Below are 23,423 nucleotides of genomic sequence, written 5' to 3' on the forward strand. Positions count from 1 at the left end.
CGAACACTGCGAACGAATTCGAAAGCTTAACGAACAAAGTTCTTTGTTCGTAAACGTTGACAAACAAACATAAACACTTGACTTGTTAACAGCTCAAGTAATTAATGAGGTGTGAGAATCTTTGTGAGGCAAGCCGAAGGAAAATTTGCATGAGTAAAATATAAACTGAACTCTCTGTTAATTATTACAAATGAGTGATCAAATTACAGTGCAGAGATCTGACGTGATAAATATACATGTAGTGTTATAATAAGCAATGCATGAAGATAGAAAAATTTGTGGTGTATCATCACGTGTGTATGGTATGTATGTATGTATTTATGCACTCAATGAAGGGGAATCAATCATTCACTCGAAAAACCTGCTGTTGATTCCTGCTCTGAACAAGTTCAAACCGGATGCGGAAGCAGTTTGGACAGCAATTTCCGTGTTTGCAGGAGCAAAAAGAACGTCACCCTCAATGACTACGAATACCTCTTTCGAAAAGGTGAGAAAGGCCCCCTCTCCTGACACCACAACAAAAACAGAGGGGCCCGGAAGTGCAGGAAAGACAGTCTGTGTTTCTCGGGGGAGAATGCATCGATCAACCTCAAATTCGTCGAAAGGAGGGACATACTTGACCGTGTAAGGATTTGATGAAGGGATTCCATAATGGATTTCGGGAAAACCCTGCAACCAAAACACATATGAACATGTAGTATGATATGTAGGTAAGGTAAAGTAGTCTTGTCTTGTCTTGTCTTTCGAAATAATGCACAATATTAATAAATAAATAAATAAATAAATAAAAACCTTTTCGAAATATAAACATGATGATGGCTCATGACTTGGCCATTTCAAGAAGTACGATTGGAGAAGATTAGATGCATCATCATCACAAAATGTAAAATATATCAAATACTAGTCAAAAGGGGAAGGGATCGATTAATCACCTGTTTGTAAGTGAGCATAGAACAGAGTGTTTGAACATCTCGATTCTTTGGGGTAAGCCCTGCTCGTACAACATTGTCTGAAGTTGCCATGCACTCAACGCATTCACCATGTATGTATGCATGAGGTTCATTTGCATCTATATACAGAGCTTCTGCAGGATTGAGCCGTACATAATTCAACAAAAAAGCTGCTATCACACCGACATCCCCGGGATATTGCTTCTCGAGTCGTAAAACAAGCTCTTCCTTGCTTGTCAGCTCCCCCGCCTGACAGCAGCAACTGAAATTTGTTGGTAAATGCAATATTAATTAAGTAGATGCTATTATATATATATATATATATAATTATATATATAATCAAAATACCAGGAAACTTTTAACCAATGTTTTGGATTAATAATATGATGATACTGATCGATTAGCGGCTATCATGCCTACGGACAAATTTTTTTAAATACCTCACATTTTCTGTTGAGTCGACTTATCAACTTGAGAAGTACTTCAGAAATTACACCTTTGCTGACAGACATGAGTTTAGTAAACAGTGATTGCAAGATATCTTTCATTTTCTTCTCCCCAACATCTTTGGTCATGTTCGATACTTGATCTGCAGCAGCAGTACCAACCACTTCAACAATTTCAGGTACATTTTGAACAACACTCTTCAATTCCTATAAACAAAGAAAACATATTTAATCAAACAAAACAAAGTTTCCAGAGGTACAAATCTAATTTCCAATTGTATAGGAAATGAAGCCAAGTCACATAAACCCAAAGAAATCAGCAAAACAATTTTCTTCATGCCCTTACTTCCACTTTCACTAATTAAGAAATTATCACAAGCTATTCCTATCAAGATAATCATGGTCCTAGCAACCAACCCAGCACAGAATCAAAAGAGAATTGAAAATCTTAGTTAGGATCACAGAATGGATGGGCACCGAACACTTGTAAAAGGCGTTATAGGACTAGAAAACAGCTACAATGAAGGTTTTCTTGCTTCCCCAAGATGCGGGTACACTCATCATTTATATTTTGACTTAAAAATGCAAATAAAGATCGTAACCTAAAACAGAGGACCTTGATCGGCTTCCATAATATAAGATGGCCACATAAAAAAACTATCTCACCGAATCTCCACAGAAAAAAAAGTTCCATCTCCTTAAAAAACATAATAACAGACCTGGACAACTTTACCCAGTTTCCCATCCACATCTGTAGCAGTTAACCACGGAGAAATTTGGGAGGAAGCATTGGCTTGTCAACATCAATCATGATTTATGAGAATTGCTCCTCGAATAAATTTTTAATGGCCAATTAATCCTCATTTCCCACTCGAGCAAATCTCAAACTAATACAGTGAAATGGTGTTTCGATATGATGATTGACGATACCTGAAGATCAACAAATCCGCATAATGCCTCAAAGTGGGTGATTGCCAAAGCCATCTCAGGCTTATGATTGGCATCCTTGTACACATCTGGCTTTCGCTTATGAAGAATTGCAGCCAAACTCTTATCGGGATGGGCTTGTATGGACAGTGCCTTTGCCACTGAAAGTACCTAAACAACAGAGAAAGCACTTTTGTGTTTGGATGTGTTTCTTATAACCCAAATTCTTTTCAAAGTAACTAAATCAACCAACATAACTTTAACAACGCCATATATAATGATTCAATCATTGCCCCTTTATTCAGATTCAAGTTTAGATTTCTTTATGGACAGAAAGTCAGCTGCCCTAACCATAAATTTAATATTCAGCCAAATCATTTATAAATCACTTTCATTGCCAATTGATGGAACACAACACGTATAGTAATTCCACTTTTTTCCATCATGCATATTAAAATGTCAATTTTCATAAACATTAACCAAATCAGTTACACACTTAGAAGCCAAAGACCTTTAGAATTCGAGGAATGAATATGTTGCCACTGAAACATCCAGATCTTTATTTGCTACATCATATTATCAACTGGAACAAAAATGATATCACTTACCTTCAAGAGGAAAGGGAGATCGGGCCCCCATCTCTGCAGCACCTTATCCCCAAGCACACTAGGGTTTTGCTGGATCCACTCCTTCAAACCAACTGAATCGCAGCACTTGAGCTTCCGACCATTCGAAAACCCACCATTTGCCTCCACCACATAGGACGGACCCGATTCGTGAGTCCCCATCCAAAACTCCGCGTACGGCTCATCCACGTCGATCTCCTGCCCATTGTTCTTCGCGTACAGGCGCGCCACACTTGATTCCTCCCTCCCTACCGTACCCCACGCGTACTTCTTCACCGAGCATTTGAGTCGAACGATTCCAGGAATGTCGGCACCCATGGACAATGCAATGCAATGCCGACAGCTTATTCAATGGGACGAAGGCAAACGCAGGAACAAGAGCAGCAGAAGTGGGAAATCGAGGAAGGCGAATACTCCCATGGACTGGGTTTTTGAAGGTAACGATCGAGTGAGAGGGGATGGATTGATTGTCCTTCCTTCCTTTTTCGCCTAATTGATTAATCTTCACACTAGGTAGCTTTGCTTTGTTGGCGTTAACGTGACGGTTGTGAAAAGGCCCCTCTCCTTCTGTAAATCCGTCTGCAGTATTGTATTGTGTGGCAGAGAAACTAAAGTCGTCGTTTACTTTGCACTAGAAACGTGGTTTTTAATTGATTGCGTCGGTGCGATTTAAACTGAATTTGAACGTGGACTCGTCTGGGCCACTGACACCCTTTCGGGCCCAACTAGTTTTTATGGCCGCATAAATTGATGTCGTTTAAATGTAATGAATAAATATTGGAAGAGTTACACGTACATTTATTTTATTTTATTTTTTTATTTATGCGTAAATAATGATTGGGATGTAATATTCTATAAAATAAAAGGACATTTGGATTTACATTGTTCTTACATATTGTTATGTACGAAATTTAGAATTAGGTTAAAAGCCCAAGGTAAAAAGAAGAATGGGCCTGGCAATAGAGTTGATTGAACTGACTGAAGGACACCATGAGGAAATCAAGGAAAATGGGTTTATTTCTAAGGAAAGACCTCAGGTTGGAAGGTCTTCAGGTCGGGAGGTCCTCAAGACGGAAAGACCTCAGGTCGGAAGGTCTTCAGGTCGGGAGGTCCTCAAGACGGAAAGTCATCAGGACGGAAGGACCTCAGGTCGGTAGGTCCTCAAGACGGAAAGACCTCAAGTCGGAAGGTTTTCAGGTCGGAAGGTCTTCAAGACGGAAAGACCTCAAGTCGGAAGGTTTTCAGGTCGGGAGGTCCTCAAGACGGAAAGACCTCAAGTCGGAAGGTTTTCAGGTCGGGAGGTCCTCAAGTCGGAAAGACCTCAAGTCGGAAGGTTTTCAGGTCGGGAGGTCCTCAAGACGGAAAGACCTCAAGTCGGAAGGTTTTCAGGTCGGGAGGTCATCAAGACGGAAAGTCATCAGGACGGGAAGTCCGCAGGTCGGGAGGCCCTCGGGACGGGAAGTCTGCAGGTCGGGTGGCTTTCAGGACGGGAAGTCCGCAAGTCGGGAGGCCCTCAGGTCGGGAAGTTCTCAGGTCGGAATTCTACGGCAGAACCAACAAGTCAGATGGTTTGCAAGTCGGGAGGATTGGCAGTCGGACCCATACTATTGTAGATTGGCAGTCGGGCCTAAAGGGCAGAAGGTCTGTGGTCGGCTCAAAGAGTGAAATATAGGGATAATTTTGGTCTGCTGAGGACGCGTGTCAGCAGGAGAAAGGGTTGGAAGACGGTTGGGAAGGAGACGTTGTAACCGTTCGGGTGACGGTTTTCGGTACGGTTTCCCAAAGAATATTTAAAGGCTTGGATAATCATTTGGCAAGGCATCTTCAATCAACTTCAACAAAGCAAAGTCAGATTTGGGGATCACCACTTTAAATTTCAGTCTTTTATTTTCCAGTTTATTTTCTGTACCATACAGTGTTTAGAGATTCCTAATCTCAGGCACTAATTAATCAAGTTTAAGGATATTTTCTATATCTTTGAATTTTACTTTATTTTTGTTGAAAAATTACATCAACAAATTGGCGACCACAGTGGGAGCAAGACAAAATTGCTCATTCCAATTCCGGCGATAATTTCATACGTCTAAGATCCGGCCGAATCATCGGAAGGGTCCATATGGCAGGTTCACAACCACAATCATCTTCGGCACCGGTGGGAGAATCCGTTCCACCACCTATTGTGCCAAATGCCGGGGAAATCCCACAACCACCAACTGATTGGTGGTCTTATGTTCAACAAATGAACAACCAGCATACTTTGGTTATGCAGAATATGTTGCGTGAGCAACAAACGAACATGTTGCGTGAGCAACAGAGTCTGATGCAGAACATGATAGATCAAGCACTGTCAAGGGTTAGTCTTCAGCCCACTCAAACGCCACCAGGAGTGTCACCGTCCAGACCACAGGCAAATTTTGCAGGGCCATCATTCGTGGATAGTACATTCCCAAGTGCCACAAATCCCAACCGAATGGATAGGGGAAAATCTCCTTTGACTTTTCCCAACAATGTTCCACTGGGACCAAGGGTTACCAATCCGCAGCCAAACAATACGAGGGAGGACAGGCCTGAAGGATATATACATGATCCTATTCATATTCCTGTGCAGGATCCGTTCCATGTTCCTGATCATCAACGCTTTCATGTAGATCCTGATGAGATTGCACATATATTAAGGGATCAGTATGGATTAACTCCTCAGATGGCTAACCGCCCTGCATATCAGAGACCTTTCCCAGAAAGGATCATTAATGAACACCCTCTCCCAAGGAATTATCGACCACCCGATTTTCATGCATTCTCAGGGGAGGACGGATCTTCCACCATAGAACATGTTGGTCGGTTCACAGCACAATTAGGAGAAGTTGGCAATAACCCTTTTTATAAGCTGCAGCTGTTTGGTTTATCTCTTACTAGAACGGCGTTTTCGTGGTTTGTAAGTCTGCCTCCTGGACAAATTCAGACATGGGAAGGATTGGAGATGGCATTTCACGCTAGATTCTTCAATCCTTTACCAGTTGTTTCTTTAACTGATTTACTTGAATTGAGACAGTATCCAGAAGAAACTGCTTCACAGTTTATAGAAAGGGTGCGATTGATGAAGGGACGATGTCCTACGGTAATCAGTGAGAAAGAGATGACCAATTTAGTGGTCCGGAATATGCATACTCGTCTAAGAAAGGCACTCACTGCCCTGGATGTTGAGGATTTGGCAAGTCTTGCATCCAAGGCAGGACGTCTAGAGTCTTTGTTCAGAGAGGAAGATCAGCATAACAGGCGTAATAGAGGCCAACATATGGCGAGTATGGGAACAGAAACATGTGACTTTGATTTTAATCAATCAGAAGAGATGGCAGCCGAAATCCTTTCTGGAAAACCTTATGTATGCCCTAAATTGAAGCCAGTACCAGGATCTGAAGGAAAGGAGCAACCGACGTTTGATAGTTCGAAAGCTGATGAAATCTTTGATATCCTACTGACTGATGGGCAAATCCGTATTCCAAAGGGGCAAAGATTGGCCACTAAAGAAGAAATCAAAGGGAGACCATATTGTAAGTGGCATAATTCTTTCACGCACACTACAAGTCAGTGTACTCATTTCAGGAAGGAAATTCAAAAGGCCATCAAGACAGGTCGGCTCAAATACATCACTCTAGGTGTAGACCAGCAACAGTTTCCGAAAGTAACAACGGCAATGGTTGACATCCAACCAAGTTCGGAAACAGGGAAAAATTCGGCCAATAGTGGACAAACAGGGGAACGAACTCATGCAAGCCCCGGAACAAAGAAAGGAAATCAGCCAAACAGCAGCCGACCGGAAGAACGATTCAAAGTTGTTGAAAGGCCAGTCGCTGAAAAATGGGACCGACCAGACGGTTCGTTTAATGTGGAGGTGAAAGAAAAGGTTGTAGTACGTGACCACCCGACCAGAAAAACAGGATCAGTCGGGAACAATTGGGCTCGAAATAAAAAGCCTTTACCCGTTGATATAGATCCTCGTTTCCCAGGTATGAATCGTACACAGATTCGCAATGCCAAACGCAGGTATGCTGCAAAGTATAGGAAACAAGTCCCTTCAGTAAAACAACGAACCGACGAACAAAAATCAGCCGACCACTTGGCAGGAGATCAGTCCATTAGAGTCTTTACAGAACAAACGACCAACGAGCAGGGAGCAGCCATTCAGTCTCCAATTGGTCGGTCCAGTCGGGTCTGGTCAGGTAAGCAACTGAATGACGGATTAGGCGCTTCCGACTATACCAAAAGAAGTTCGTCGGGACAAGGGAAAGGTAAAGGAATGGCAGATGAAATAATTAGAGGTTTTCGATGCCAACATTGTGAACGGATCAACATCAATCCATCTCTTGAGGAATTTCGCATAGAATCTTTGACGGTTCAATCTCGGGATAAGACAAAGGAAGAAGTTGTAACTACAGAGGAAAGTTCAAGATCGGTTAAATCTCGTCTGGGACCACGAATCCCTTGTCGAATGACAGAGATTAATCAGATGAGAGATGAACCGATGTGGGCAAGTCTGGTAGATGATACTATGGACGAACCTTTATGGGCATTCTTGGTAGATGATGAATTAGAGGAAACAGAGTGGGCAAAGACTACAGATTCCGAGCCTCAAACGGAGGCACCTTCGATTGTGTTTCCTCCTATTCCAGAGGGTGCGATCTCCCATTTGAAACCTCTGTATGTTAATGCTCACATATGCGGGAAACCAATCACAAAGGTTTTTGTGGATAATGGGGCAGTCTTTAATGTTATGCCATTGAAGACTCTCAAGAAGGTAGGGAAAGGAATTCATGATCTGTCTCCTGTGGAATTCGAAATGACAAGCTTTACAGGGCAGCCGACTAAGCCTGAAGGCATGATGGTTGCCACAATTGAAGTCGGACCAAAAAAGATCTCCACTGTTTTCTTTATTGTGGACGCAGATACTACATACTCTCTCTTGCTGGGAAGAGACTGGATTCATGCCTCTCAATGTGTGCCATCAACCTTGCACCAACAATTAATGTTCTGGGAAGGAAATCAGGTCTTCAAAATGGAAGCGAATGACAACCCATTTGATGTATCAGAACAAGTTGAAGAGTCAGTGTTTTATTCCAGTCATTTGGCTCCGATGTCTCAGTTGTATATGGCCAGGGAATACCCAAACAAGGGTTATAAAGTCACTGGCCAGAATTCGATGTTCTATTAAAAGAACACTTTGATTGTATGGCTTATGATAAAGCCACACCCATTCCCATATAATTTGTTTGTTATGAATGATACAAGTTTAGAAGTATGTAGTTCTCTTATTAATAAGTTCTATTTAAAGCAGTTATTACATAAAGCAGAAAATAGTAAAGAGATTTTGGATGTTCACCTCCAAGAAGATGAACAATTTCGTTGGCCCGATTTATTAGAAAAAACAGAACCAACAGCTTCATCACAAGACCCATTATTGGAGTTTAATTTAGGAACCGAATTGGTTCCAAAAGTGATCAGGCTAAGTGGTTATTTTTCTAAAGAGCAACAGACAATGATGCTCGAAGTTATTAGAAACAACATTGATTGTTTGGCATGGGATTATTCAGAGATGCCTGGTTTGACAAGGAGTCTAATAGAGCATCGATTGCCTATCAAGGAAGGTTGTAAACCTTACAAACAACCTCCAAGGCGAATGAGCCCGGATCTGATGCCTCAAATCAAGGAAGAAATCCAAAAACTTCTCAAAGTGGGTTTCATTCAGCCTTGCCGTTATGCGGAGTGGCTGGCTAACATTGTGCCAGTGGTCAAGAAAAATGGTAAGATAAGGATATGCATTGATTTCAGGGATTTGAATCTAGCTACCCCTAAGGATGAATATGTGATGCCTATGGCCGACATGTTGATAGATGCAGCAGCAAGGCACAAAGTCCTTAGTCTGATGGATGGTTATGCAGGTTATAACCAAATATTTCTGGCAGAAGAAGACATTCCTAAGACAACATTTAGGTGCCTAGGGGCTTTAGGTATTTATGAATGGACAGTCATGCCATTCGGGTTAAAGAATGCAGGGGCAACTTACCAAAGAGCCATGAATTCAATCTTTCATGATTTAATTGGCAGATCTATGGAAGTTTATATTGATGATGTTATTGTTAAATCTGCCAGTTTTGACGAACATTTGAGAGATCTTGAAGAGGCATTCGAAAGAATGAAGAAGTACAAGTTGAAAATGAATCCAACCAAATGTGCTTTTGGAATATCAGCCGGGAGCTTTTTAGGGTTCTTAGTTCATGAGAGGGGAATTGAAATCGATGCCAATAAGGCTAAAGCCATTCTTGACAGTCGGCCACCCAAGACGGTTAAAGAAATCCAAAGTCTTTTGGGTAAGGTGAACTATTTGAGGCGTTTCATTTCTAATGCTGCTGGCAAGGTCAGACCCATTACTAAATTGTTGAAAGCTGGAAAAAATGCGTTTGAATGGGGTCCCGATCAACAGATGGCTTTAGATGCTATCAAGCAGGCATTGGTTCACCCTCCAGTCTTGATGCCTCCTAAACAAGGTCGGCCACTCAAACTTTATTTGGCAAATACATATGAAGTGGTTAGCTGTTTATTGGCACAGGATGGTGATGACGGGAAGGAAAGGGCAATCTACTATCTCAGTAAAACCCTTACAGGACAAGAACTGAATTACACTATGCCAGAAAAAATGTGTTATTCATTGGTTTTCGCTTGTACTAAACTCGAGCATTATTTGCTGCCCAGAAAGATTGAGGTCATATCAAAGGTGGATCTCATCAAATTGATTTTGCAGAGACCTACTATGAAGGGCAGACTCATGAAGTGGGCCATCAAATTGGCTCCTTTTGATCTTCAACATTCCCCTTTGAGGGCAGTCAAGGGACAAGCAGTAGCCGACTTCTTAGCAGAATTTTCACAAGTCGGGTATTCTCATTGTGATAGCACCCGACCACTTGGTTGTTCATCATATTTGAATAATCTACAGGTCGGATGTGTACCTTATATAAGTACCAGAACATGGTTGATGTTCTTTGATGGTTCTACCTCTGGAAACAAATCAGGGGCAGGGGTCTTTTTGCAAGGACCTGACGGTCAAAAAATCAACTTACAACTACGATTGGAAGCAATGACCCATAATTCGGCAGAATATGAAGCTTTAATTTTGGGTTTGGAGGCTTTAATAGCCAGGAAGGTCCAGTCTGTAATCATAAGGGGGGATTCTCAATTAGTAGTCAACCAAGTAAACAATCAATATGTTTGCAATTACCCTCATCTTCGCAGATACAGGGACATTGTGGGTCGGTTACTAACAAAAATCTCAGAAGTAATAATTGAATTCATTCCGAGGAAAGAAAACCAACGTGCTGATGAGTTGGCTCAAAGGGCCTGTAAAGGAATTCTGGAGGATATTTGGTCGGAGGTCAAGTCGGGCATAAAAGAAAAGACAGACCCAATATGTGACCGAATGGTCGGGCAGGAGACTATCGGACAGGAGCCCGACTGCGAAGTTACGGTCGGACAGGAGCCCGACTGCGAAGTTACGGTCGAACAGGAGATTGTCGGACAGGAGCCCGACTGCGAAGTTGTCGGGCAGGAGACTGTCGGTCAGGAGCCCGACTGCGAGGTTATTGTCGGACAGGAGCCCGACTGCGTAGTTACTATCGGGCAGGAGTCCGACGGCGAAACAGTGCCCGATTGGAGAACAGAGCTTATCACGTATTTACAGAATCCAGGTGCAAGTGTTTCAGTTGCGACACGATTGAAAGCTTTACGTTTTCAATTGATAAATGGAATTTTGTATAAGAGATCATTTGAAGGTTTACTTTTGAAGTATTTGGGGTCTAAAGAAGCTCTAGAGGTAATGACAGAAGTACATGGTGGGATATGTGGAGCTCATCGGGCAGGTCTGAATATGAGGTGGGCCATTCATCGTTTGGGGTTTTTCTGGCCAAAGATTTTTGAAGATTGCATACAATTTGCCAAAGGCTGCCAGGAATGTCAGAGACATGGAAACTTAAACCATTTGCCAGTAACCGAATTGCAATTCTTGGCAAAACCATGGCCTTTTAAATCATGGGCTATGGATATTATTGGTAAAATACATCCTGCTTCATCGAAACATCATTGTTTCATATTGGTCGCGACTGACTACTTTACCAAATGGGTAGAAGCAATTGCTTTGAAAAATGTGGATCAGAAAGAAGTGATAGACTTCGTTTCGAACCAAATTATTTATAGATATGGTATTCCTCAGTCTATAACAACCGACCAAGGCCTGGTTTTCACAGGGGAAAAGTTCTCTAGTTTCTTGGCAGAATTCGGTGTTCGTTTACATCATTCGTCACCTTATTATCCCCAAGCCAATGGACAAGCGGAAGCAGCAAATAAGATTATTATTGGGATTATAAAGAAGATGGTTGAAGGGAACCCAAGAAAGTGGCATTTGTTATTGTCTCAGGCTTTATGGGCACATAGGAATACCAGAAATACGGCCACAGGGTTCTCACCTTATCAACTCACGTTTGGCCAAGATGCTGTTTTACCAGCCGAAATCCGAGTATCATCTGGCCGAACAGAATTTACTGATGGTGGTCTTACAAAAGAATACCAACAACTTATGATGCAACAGTTGGAGGATTTGGATGTTAGCCGACTTCAGGCAATAAGTCGAAGTGTGAAACAGAGTGAAATCAGAGCAAGGAGTTACGGAAAGAAAGTTTTTCACAGGACATTCCGAAAAGGAGACTTAGTCTGGAAGACCATTCTTCCTACATATAAGAAAACTGACCAATTGGGAAAATGGTCACCGAATTGGGAAGGACCATAAATTGTTCAAAAAGATATTGGGAATGGCGCTTTTATTATTGTAAATCATGAAGGGAGAAGAGTACATGATTGTATTAATGCTAAATATCTGAAGAGGTATTATCCTGCCTTTTCAGATAACAAAACTGCCTGAAACAAATATTATTCAGAACCCATTTGTGGGGTTCGGTGTTCGAACCTATTTAAAGGTTCATTTCTGTTAGTCATCATGTATTTGTGAGAAATTTTCTGCTTCCGAATCAGACTTTTCATCCCAGTGAGTGGATATTAGTTCTGGTTCTTCTTCAATAAGATCTTCCAAGTCTGGTCGGTACCTCTCCCATTGGCTTTGCATTTCGTCTAAATCTTGATTGGTACGTGCTTGCATGTCCGTTATGGCTTGATATTCACGGTCAACAATGGTACGCAATCTTGAAAAGACTTTTCGTTGATTGGAGAATATGTTATCCCAACCAAGATCTGGAAGTATGGTTGCTGCGTGATTTTCTATCATTTCCATGTGATGATGGAGGTCAGGAATGCGACCAAGGATGTCACGGAGAGGTTCATACCCCTCAATGATTTTTTCCATTAGGCGGATGACGCGATGAATGGTTCTTCTACCTCGTTGGGAGAATCGGAATTTGAAGTCTAGTTGCTTGAGTATATGTAACAAGAGTGTTGCAGTAACTGGTGCAGTTGCTAAGGGAATTTTTCAAGAGGGTAGTGATTTATGAACTTCCAAACATTGATTGTTAGATGGCGTTTGAAAGTCCCTTGGCGGCGGGCAAGTTGTTATGTACGAAATTTAGAATTAGGTTAAAAGCCCAAGGTAAAAAGAAGAATGGGCCTGGCAATAGAATTGATTGAACTGACTGAAGGACACCATGAGGAAATCAAGGAAAATGGGTTTATTTCTAAGGAAAGACCTCAGGTTGGAAGGTCTTCAGGTCGGGAGGTCCTCAAGACGGAAAGACCTCAGGTCGGAAGGTCTTCAGGTCGGGAGGTCCTCAAGACGGAAAGTCATCAGGACGGAAGGACCTCAGGTCGGTAGGTCCTCAAGACGGAAAGACCTCAAGTCGGAAGGTTTTCAGGTCGGAAGGTCTTCAAGACGGAAAGACCTCAAGTCGGAAGGTTTTCAGGTCGGGAGGTCCTCAAGACGGAAAGACCTCAAGTCGGAAGGTTTTCAGGTCGGGAGGTCCTCAAGTCGGAAAGACCTCAAGTCGGAAGGTTTTCAGGTCGGGAGGTCCTCAAGACGGAAAGACCTCAAGTCGGAAGGTTTTCAGGTCGGGAGGTCATCAAGACGGAAAGTCATCAGGACGGGAAGTCCGCAGGTCGGGAGGCCCTCGGGACGGGAAGTCTGCAGGTCGGGTGGCTTTCAGGACGGGAAGTCCGCAAGTCGGGAGGCCCTCAGGTCGGGAAGTTCTCAGGTCGGAATTCTGCGGCAGAACCAACAAGTCAGATGGTTTGCAAGTCGGGAGGATTGGCAGTCGGACCCATACTATTGTAGATTGGCAGTCGGGCCTAAAGGGCGGAAGGTCTGTGGTCGGCTCAAAGAGTGAAATATAGGGATAATTTTGGTCTGCTGAGGACGCGTGTCAGCAGGAGAAGGGTTGGAAGACGGTTGGGAAGGAGACGTTGTAACCGTTCGGGTGACGGTTTTCGGTACGGTTTCCCAGAGAATATTTAAAGGCTTGGATAATCATTTGGCAAGGCATCTTCAATCAACTTCAACAAAGCAAAGTCAGATTTGGGGATCACCACTTTAAATTTCAGTCTTTTATTTTCCAGTTTATTTTCTGTACCATACAGTGTTTAGAGATTCCTAATCTCAGGCACTAATTAATCAAGTTTAAGGATATTTTCTATATCTTTGAATTTTACTTTATTTTTGTTGAAAAATTACATCAACACATATAATTTATTGATGTTCGGTTATGTATAAAAAAATTAAAGTGTTTTTGAGCCCAAAAAATAGGAGTTATGTATAATAAGATTTAAGTATTTTGAGCCCAGGAAATAGGAGTTGATGAAAAGACCCAAAGTGAAGAGGAGCTCATTTGAGTGGAAGTTCAGAAGGAAATGATTGCTTAATTGGAATTGTGAAACCCAATAGTTAGAGTTACGATACCTTAAAAAGTCTCGAAAAAACACACAATCTTTAGTTTATCATTTTTATCTTTATTTTTCTTGTAATTTTGATTCTTTGTCATTTACTTTTATGTCAGTTCTTTTTAAAACTTTACTTCAATTCATCTTGTACTTTTCAAGTCCTTTATCAAGTTTTAATGAGATTTTAATTTATAAAGTCGAGTTCAAGTTCATTTCACTCAGCAGATTTTTTGCTAATCCTATTTTTGCAGACATGAAACATTCTTCCTAGGAGTTTTCTGAAGCATCCCAGGGGACCTTTTTCACCCATTTTCCAACCGATTTTTTCAATTTGTCACAAAATTGAATATCTGAATTTTCAAATACAACAAATTGCACACCTAATGAAACAATGATAATTTCGTGTCTTACTTTTTGTGAATGCAACTATGTAGTCGACAACTATCCTCCATCATGCTGCCAAAGAACAACACCTCTGGTGTTTCCATGGTTTCTATTCTTCCGAAGGATGGAGCTTCGGCAGACACTTCCAACAATGTGCTGCCACCAATAGGAGTCGAATTTTCTGCCGGCTTTACCATCAATCCAGCCAACCTGCTTGGGGGACATGATGACTCGCAGAGCCAATGGCGAATTTCTATGGTTCTGGAGAAAATACAGTCCCGCCATTTCCATTAGGGCCATAAGGGGAGTCAACAACACTACATTCTCCCGACGTACTATGGAATCTTGTGGGGTGTGTATGCCCAAATTTCGCCAATTTTCTCATCGGCTGGGATGAAGTGACCATGGACAGTGTGATAACTGCCACAGTCCTGTATGCACTACCACAATATGCATCCGAGATGATCATATCATTGATTCCCTTATAAAGGATATGAACCCAGATCGGTTTTCTTAGAAAAGGATTTTAATATTTTGCTAATCAAATAAATGATTTCTCTATAAAGGAACCTAAAAAAAAAAATGAAGGCAAATCGGTTTCTTGGCCGTACATAATGATATGCAAGATGGGTTCGGCTTCCTTCACCCCACCTTTGGAAGCAAAACAAGCAAAATACTTGCTAAACCAAACAAAGAGAAGTGCATAATTTCAGGGGGGTCAACAACACCAAACAACTTGTTGTTGACCATAAAATGATTGGAAGTGGTCTTATTGTTATAAGGCTTGGAAAATACTAAAGGGGAAGACATATCCGAAGCAATGAGAGGGGGTTCAAGGGCTTCCACGGGATGTGCACACAGTGTTATCAATCATAAACCCCTTATTCTCTAAACAAATATTCAAAATGAGGTTCTAACCCAGTTACCCATGAGCTAAATCCTAAAGAACTTATAGGGATATGGGTGAACTTAGAGGGGGAAACATCTATTTTCAGCCAGTGTTGAGACAAAAGAATGTTACCCGGTTCGAGGAGGATACCCTTTTGAACTTCAGCATTAGTAGGGTGATGAGCTAATGGAAGGATTCCTTGGCCGCCAGAAGAAAGAAGGCTTAGCGGAGTTGGAGGATTTCCCATGATTCGGGCAGACATATGACTTGAAATTGGCAGCAGAAAAACTTCCGGATTAAAGGAAGAACCACCATTAGGGGAGTTTCCTTTGGGTGAAGCATCATTGATTCAGCTCCTTCCAGACCAAATTCTGCCAAGAGGAATGATGACTCATAAAAACATACGTGTTTTTTTACCAAACACTTCTACATCTTTCTTGCAATTTACATCCTAACCCATAGCCCATTTGGATGTTAAAATGCTTTCACAAAACACACTGTGTTCATATAATCACCAATTTATCCACAACATTTTGCAAAAATTGAGAAATATTTTTCATTCGCAAATTAAAACCTTTCTCGCGTGCCCTAGGTGTCAGCAGCTACCATCGGCGCAGAGAATTGAACAAAACACCCTTTCAAAAAACACACCGTGTTCATATAATCACCAATTTATCCATAACACTAAGCAAAAATTGAGAAATGTTCTTCATTCCCAAATCAAAAACCTTTCTCGCGTGCCCTAGGTGTTTGTCAGTTACCATTGGCGCGGAGAATTGAACAAAAATCTACATTACGCTTTGAATTTACTCTGGCGCAGTGCATATGCCACTGTTGTAGAGTTCTTTATGGTAAGAATCGAAGAGGTTGACGACAAGCTTATCAGGAAAAAATATGCTTTTGTGTACCCAAAGTTCCAAGTCTTCGATATAAATCTTCTTTTGTGTGTGTTTTTCATGGTTTTAGATTTTGATTTTTCTTGAAGAGTGGAATTGGAGGTTTGGTTTGTCCTTTTGAGACTTCACTGTTACTGTAATTCAAGCCATGGATTTATTTTTCTCTGTGAACAAACCTTTCTTATATATATATATGCGTGAATGTATGTATATGTTGGTTGATTTTCATGTATTGAGTAAATATTCAAATTGATTAGGGTTATATACGTATTGTTGCTGCTAAAGGTGGTGATTTTTTTTATTTTTTTTTATGTCGATTTCTCCAATTGTATGCACAAAATGTGGTTTTGTATACAAGGTTTCGCTTTATTGAGAGAAGATCTTAGTGTATATTGACGATTTTATTAAGCACCGAGGTTTCTTCGAGCAAGTTGGGGGTGATAATTTCTAGGGGTTTATTTCTTGTTTGTGTGATCAGTGATGTAACATTAGATAGCTCAAACATCTACAGTTCTAAAATAATATGCTTACAGGGCAGTTTCAACGCTAATTCAACGAAGAAGAGCACAAGTTGCAACAACTTTCAGTGCAAATGGGCAACTGACAACCATAGATGATAGCCTCTCAGCAAGGAACATCAAGGTATCTCAATAAATGTCAATTTATGTATGCATATAAATGTAAGTGTGAAATGTGCAGTTAATTGTAACTATTAGTGGCAACAATTATCTGTTTGTGCATTCATGTTGTCTCTGATTTTCATGTTCTTGTCATTCTAACAGTATTTACATAAACTTATATTGCCATTCAGGTGCGGATTGAAAGTAAAAAGCAGTTTATGTACATATAATGTTGTTATTAAATAACACCGAGAGAATATGCTTTTAAAAAATATCCAACAATTTTGGCTTTATTTATTAATGTATTACACTTTATTTTCCCACTAAAAAACTACTCATCAAAATTTATCTTTAAAAAATATCGTGTTCAACACCAACTTATATCACATCAAATATATATATTTTCTCAACTTTTTTTTTTTTTAAATTTCCAAACTAATCTGAAACACCAAAGTACTTCAAAAACTTATCTAGCCACACCCTTTGTAGTTTTTGCTTTTTTTTTTTTTTTCAAAAAAATTATATATGTTAATAAGATGTCACCAAATGGATATTAGATGTTGTGTTAGGATACATTTGACAAATTGTAAGCTAATCAAATATGATTTCCTTTGGTTGTAACCATTGGTTCGTGTTTCTTGTTTGGAGTGGACAAGGATAATAGAAGATTACGAGGGATTGCTTGTATATGACAATGAAGTTAGTTGATGACAAGATTATATTGATTATTTTTTTTTAGTTCCTCTGTACATCTCTGAGCTCTTGCTTTGATTTTTATCTAGTTTATAATATTAGTCTTGGCTGATATCTATATATATATATATATTTTATGTTGTTCTTGCAATGTAGTATTCATTTTTGAAATTGTGCATGTGTTCTGAAGAAGTGTGCGTAATAACTGTCAGATATTTTCTAGTTGTTTTTCCATCTTCCAATGCCGCAATATTATTTGATGTTTTTCAAATATTTTATACTCCCTCTGTCTCTTAACTATTTATTCATTTTTCTATTTTGGTCCGTCTCAAAATAAGATATTTATTTTTTTTAGTAACCCTAATACCTACCTACAATTAATTTACCCTTAAACTTATACTATATTACAAATATACCACTACAATAAATTTTTACCTTGAGGATATTTTAGTCTTTTTATATATCTTTATTTCTACTATACCCTAATATATTTATGAGTGGAATTTTAAACTAAGTAAAAAGCCATTTATTCATGTAGGGGTGGGAAGTCACGGGGAAAATAATAGACATTATTTTTATTATATATGTGCCAGGATTTTAAACAAAGTAAAAGATTATATATTCTGTAAATTGTATTTTTATGTATATGTATGTTTGTATTTTTTTTTGGTGTGCCTGAAAGCCAACAAGAAAAGAGTTGGGGGTGGGGTCTGCTATATATATATATATGCTTGGATTCTTCTATTACTTAAACCAATCTTCTTCTTCTTTTTCCACTACTCCATTATTGTGATTATTGCTTCTAATAATCAATGAGCATATACGCCAGATAACCGTATCTTTGATCTTGTTGCTCCTCGGTGGTCCTATTGAATCCTCATCCTTACGAACCTCCTTTAGACATACTATAAAGTGCTATTACAAAGGATTTCTGAGGTAAGATACTAGTGAATGTGTGTTTATTATTACATTAGTTATTACACATGTCTTCTTGCTGCAAATTTGGTAATTAGAGTGAAAATAATTTTTCCTTATACAATTTACCGATCTTGTAACTTTAGGCATAGTTTTTTGTTGGATGAAATGTGGTATTGGTATTTGTATTAGTTTCAGGGTGGCATTAGGTGTAGTTTGATCATATTGTATTTATAAATTTTGGGGATCATGCATATGCAAGTTCGTGAAATGGATTGGATCAATTAGGGCAATGATAATTAAGAAAGAAATTGAGGATTGGCTGGTACTACTGGACTGAATTGGACTGGGGTGGGATGGGATAAGATTCGATTCAAGTAAATAATTTATGCTGCATTTTCATATGTATCTTTTGTATTGGGAGAGAGATGTATGTAGATCTCAGTGACAAGTGTGACACAGTTTAAATCATAATTATATAAAAGACATGTTTATTCTCTCACATCAATACATTGAAGGATGCCTCGGATTATTCCTAACTCCTATATTTGATTGACATTCAGCAAGACATGTTATAGTCGTTAAAATATTTTTACTTGGGTTGATTGATTTCTCTTTTGGTGTGTGGCTTGAGGAATTTTTCTATGTAGTAGATGCTTAATATATGTAATTTTATTTTATGCAAGCTATAGAACTTATCGCAACATATTTTTATCATGAAGTTAATTGTGTTGAAAGGTATTTTTCATGTTCTTTTACTAAATGATTTAAGATGTGATTTTCTGATTTCTCAACAAATCTATATGTATTACTTTTCTGGGCCACTTCTATTTTCTTGGTTGAAAAAATCTTTTTCTGATGGTTACTCCACATATATTTTTAGAGCTCCATATACGATTTTTGATCGTTTTACTTCAACTGAACCCACACAATTTACTATTAATGATGTCAAGTCCATGTTTTCCCGTTGTCAATAACTTATGTTAGCTAATGTTCAAACACCGTGGCTCCATATACGATATTAGCTATTGTGACCCCTTTATTCCTAACCCAAAATAACAAACACCGTGGCTCGATAGGTCAACTGATGAAGAAAACAGAGAAATGCTTTGCCATTTACCGGAAACACGAGATCGGTTGGACAGTTGATGAGAATGTTTTAAACTTGTTTTGTTAGATGGATACAAGTTGGATAGATAAAATGAACCACATTTCTTTTATATATTTGGATAGAGTTATGCATTTTTTAAACTATGCTTTCAACGGGAAAAGCACGGACACAACTATACAATGCTCCCTATACGAGTTGTGGCAACCGTTTATTAAATGTTCCGTAATAAGGGTGACCTTCTTGTCATTTCCTTAATTGTCATGGATCACACTATTTTGTACTTGATGTTTTGATCGAGTTGGTTTGTGGGCACATTCATAATTCCTCTTGTTCAAATATCTAAGAACCTTTTTCTATTATTGATGCATGGTCAAGGAGTTTGTTATTGTCGTTGCTTCGTTGTTATATATGGTCCACCCTTAGAACTTTTAGGTGGTGGATATTTACATCGTCATGGATGTAGATACTCAATCTTAGAGTTGAGTATAGTTGTTAGATTTACCAATGTTATGCTTTGATTTTAAGTATTATGTCTATTTAGTATACATTACGCAAAAGACTGTGCTTGGAAAATCTTTCTGGATAGTTTGAAGCTTTGTATACTGAATATATTTGTGGTGTAGTTTGCGGGTTTCAAATAGCGCATCTCTTTGATTATGCAATATTTGAGAAACACCTCCATTATGTGTTGTTTCTTATGAGTCATTATTGATGTTTAACCTCATTATTATTGTTTATATGTTAATTGTTGTGTGATATTTTAAATTATTTCTCTAAAGAAAATATGTATGTGTGATTTGTATTTATGTGATAAATCCTTAATAGTGAAGGTGTTTGTCACATCTATTATGGTTTCAGATACCATTCGAATCCTTCCCACGAATGTTGGTTTACACACCCTCATCGAGGTAGTCAACATTGAGTCCATCGATTGGACGTATAAAGTTGTATGTAATTAATTCTTTTAATTATTTTTTGCTTGAAAACTAATTAAATTCATTGGGCAATGATAAAAAAAGTGTACTTTTCATTGCAGTTAATTCGCTACCCCTTAGTTCTTATCGAAAAATTCCGAAAACAACAACTATGTCTATTTTAATTCGTACTTATATTTATTTTTATATCTTTTGAATGTTGGATAGTATGGATTGTGGATATTTTGAATGTTAGGTATTTCGAATATGTCATAACATGGTTGTTGGGGCAAACCATTGTATTTATATTTTTGGCGTGTTAGAAAATATCGATCGGCATCATTTTGTATATTTTTGTATGATTTTGTATTTGGTATGAAAAAAAGGTCTAATGCTATTTGTGTCAAAATTAATATTGTAACAAATACCATTATTTTTGTCATTTTTGTTAGATAGTTAAAAAAAGATTTGTTACGGTCAGTAGGAAATTATAACAGTTTTGTTGTTACGACGAATTTTCGTAGAAAATACTTTTCCTAACTAGATTAAAGTATTTGTAACGTCCCTTTTGTTACAAATAACAAAAGGTTATTATCACAAAGGACAATAATACCGGTTTTTTTAACGGATAATTTCGTTATAAAAAATAAATTGAACCCTTACAAATAAATTTAGCAAATGCGTAATATAAAAATTGACCATCAAACTTTTGTTATGGAAAGTTCTATTATAGAGACTTTTTATTACTCGATTTTTTTTTGTGGCAGCCAAAATTCATTACAAAGTCGACACAAAAGACTTTTGTATCAAAAAATGAGCATTTATATTGACGTTTCCCGCTACAAAAGACCTATTTCTTGACAGTGCATTAGGACTGCTCTTTTTTTTTCGAGCTTTTTGTTCTCCTTGTACCTATGTAGGCGGGTAGATTCAATTTTTTTCCGAGCCTTTTGTTCTCCTTAAACCTATGCAGGCAGGTAGATTCATTTTTTTTCGAGCCTTTTGTTCTCCTTGTACCTATGCAGGTATGTAGATTTAAAATCAGGCCAATGACTTAAGCGACTGTAAGGCAGATAGATTTAAAATCAAGGCAACGGCTTAAGCGACCGAACTTTGGAAATGCAGGCAACAACTTAACCCTTTCCATTTGGGGATGCCTGTTTTGGCGTGTTATGAATTAATTATGTATTTGTTAGCTGTTAATTGTAAGTATGTCATTAATGATTAATCTGAACATTAGTTTTTTTTTTTTTTTTGATGGGATTGCATATTGATCATTAACCATCAACATTATGTTGATTTCATATTAGCCATTAGATTAAAAAAAAAATTAGTCTCGTAACTGGACCCCCTTATCATTTTAGTCCCGTAAGTGGAGCCTGTAGCAAATTAGTCCCATAAGTGAAATTTTTTTGCTGTTTTAGTCCTCCGGCGCCGGAGATGCCCGCGTGGCTCGCCGTAGGTGACGTGTCCGCCAGGTGTCCCACCAGGTCAGCGACACCTGACGGACACGTGAATTTAATTTATTTTTCAATTTTTTCATTTTTTAATTTTTTTAAATTGGACAAAATAAAAAAAATGCAAATAGAATTAAAAATAAATTAAAATAAAGTTTTAAAAAAAAATTTAAAAAATGAAAAAAAAATCCACGTGTCCGACAGGTGTCGCTGACCTGGCGGACACGTCACCTCCGGCGAGCCACGCGGGCATCTCCGGTGCCGGAGGACTAAAACAGCGTAAACTTTTCACTTATGGGACTAGTTTGCGACAGGCTCCACTTACGGGACTAAAATGATAAAGGGTCCAGTTACGGGACTAAAAAAACAGTTTACCCAAAATTTTAATCCAATGGCTAATATTAAATTAAGGGTGTAATTGTAATTTTAATATCCCTAATTTATATAACTACCTTAAACCTCAATCTTCTTCATTTCTTCATGCTGACCTCACCCTCCTCCATTCTTCAGGCAAAAATCGATGGGGAGAATATACGTCATCCTTTCCAACAGAATCAATGGTTGATATAGAAAAAGGTGGGCAAAATAAATTATCAATTATTCCAACCCTAACCAATCGTTCAACGAGTAATGGAGACATCGAAGAGATTGCAATTTCGGATGATCCAGCGCCCTCGCCAATACTAGACGCAGTGGAATTGAAAATCGCTCAATCGCGTAAGTTACTTATTGATAATTGATTTGAAATTGTGAACATCATACCTTATGTGATCTATTTCATTGAATTTACTAGATTCAGTTTATCGGATTAGAATTTTGTAAATATATATTAGCATTCGTGATTCAATTAAAGCATTCAAATTACTGTTAAAAAAGATTATGTAGCATACCGTTCAAGTAACATCAGCATTTCTCTATGAAGAGAACAACATCTTATTTAATTATCAACATGATATATGATTGTATTTCACAAGAAGATCAACATTTTGCCAGTTATCTGAAAGAATATTGTAATATAGTAGTCAACATTTTGATTTACATTATCTAGCATTCCATATGTGCAGAGTCCATAGATTGGCATGCAATGGAATTTACAAAACCGATGATGCATACAATTTCTATTGTGAGTATGGACAAAATAGAGGCTTTTCAATGAGGTAAAAATGCAGAAAAAGTTCAAAAAAGACCCTCACCAGATACAATACATAGAATATTGTTGCAACAAATCAGTGTTCAAAGAGGGGAGCAATGCAAAACCAAATCATCCTGAAATTCATCCAAAACAATGCAGCGAGTTAAGAAGGATCAAGACTATGCATCGTAGTCATGAAACGAGAACATGCTATAATTCAAAGATACAATTTGATTTTGACAAGGAGAATGCAAAGTACAAAGTGACATACTTTGAAGACAACCACAATCATGATCTACATCCTACAAAACACAAGCACATGCTTATATCCAATTGTAGGATTGATGAATCACATTTAATCATTGCGAACACAAATAAGGAAGTTGGACTACCAATTAGATCATTGCATGATTTGATGAAAATAGCTGCTGGAGGAAAGGAAAATGTGGAATTTATGAAGTTGGACCTGAAGAATCACATGAAGAATAAAAGAAATTTTCAAGGAGAACGAAGCAAATGCAATACTACAGTACTTTGGCCAAA

General features: G+C 38.7%; 1 protein-coding gene across 1 annotated transcript; it reads right to left on the reverse strand.

Annotated features, from left to right (window-relative positions):
- Positions 1–136: 136 nt before the first annotated feature.
- On the reverse strand, positions 137–3,547 carry LOC127242433 (mannose-6-phosphate isomerase 2-like). The gene is made up of 5 exons (XM_051261973.1): positions 2,932–3,547; positions 2,327–2,494; positions 1,391–1,603; positions 933–1,199; positions 137–669 (listed from the first exon to the last, which is right to left on the reverse strand). Exons 1-5 carry the CDS (start codon positions 3,265–3,267, stop codon positions 349–351), a joined length of 1,305 nt encoding a protein of 434 aa, XP_051117930.1. The 5' UTR covers positions 3,268–3,547; the 3' UTR covers positions 137–348.
- Between the last annotated feature and the right edge of the window lie 19,876 nt (positions 3,548–23,423).

The sequence above is a fragment of the Andrographis paniculata genome, unplaced genomic scaffold, assembly GCF_009805555.1.
Source record: "Andrographis paniculata isolate CXL003 unplaced genomic scaffold, ASM980555v1 Contig86END, whole genome shotgun sequence".
NCBI classification, from domain to species: Eukaryota; Viridiplantae; Streptophyta; class Magnoliopsida; order Lamiales; family Acanthaceae; genus Andrographis; species Andrographis paniculata.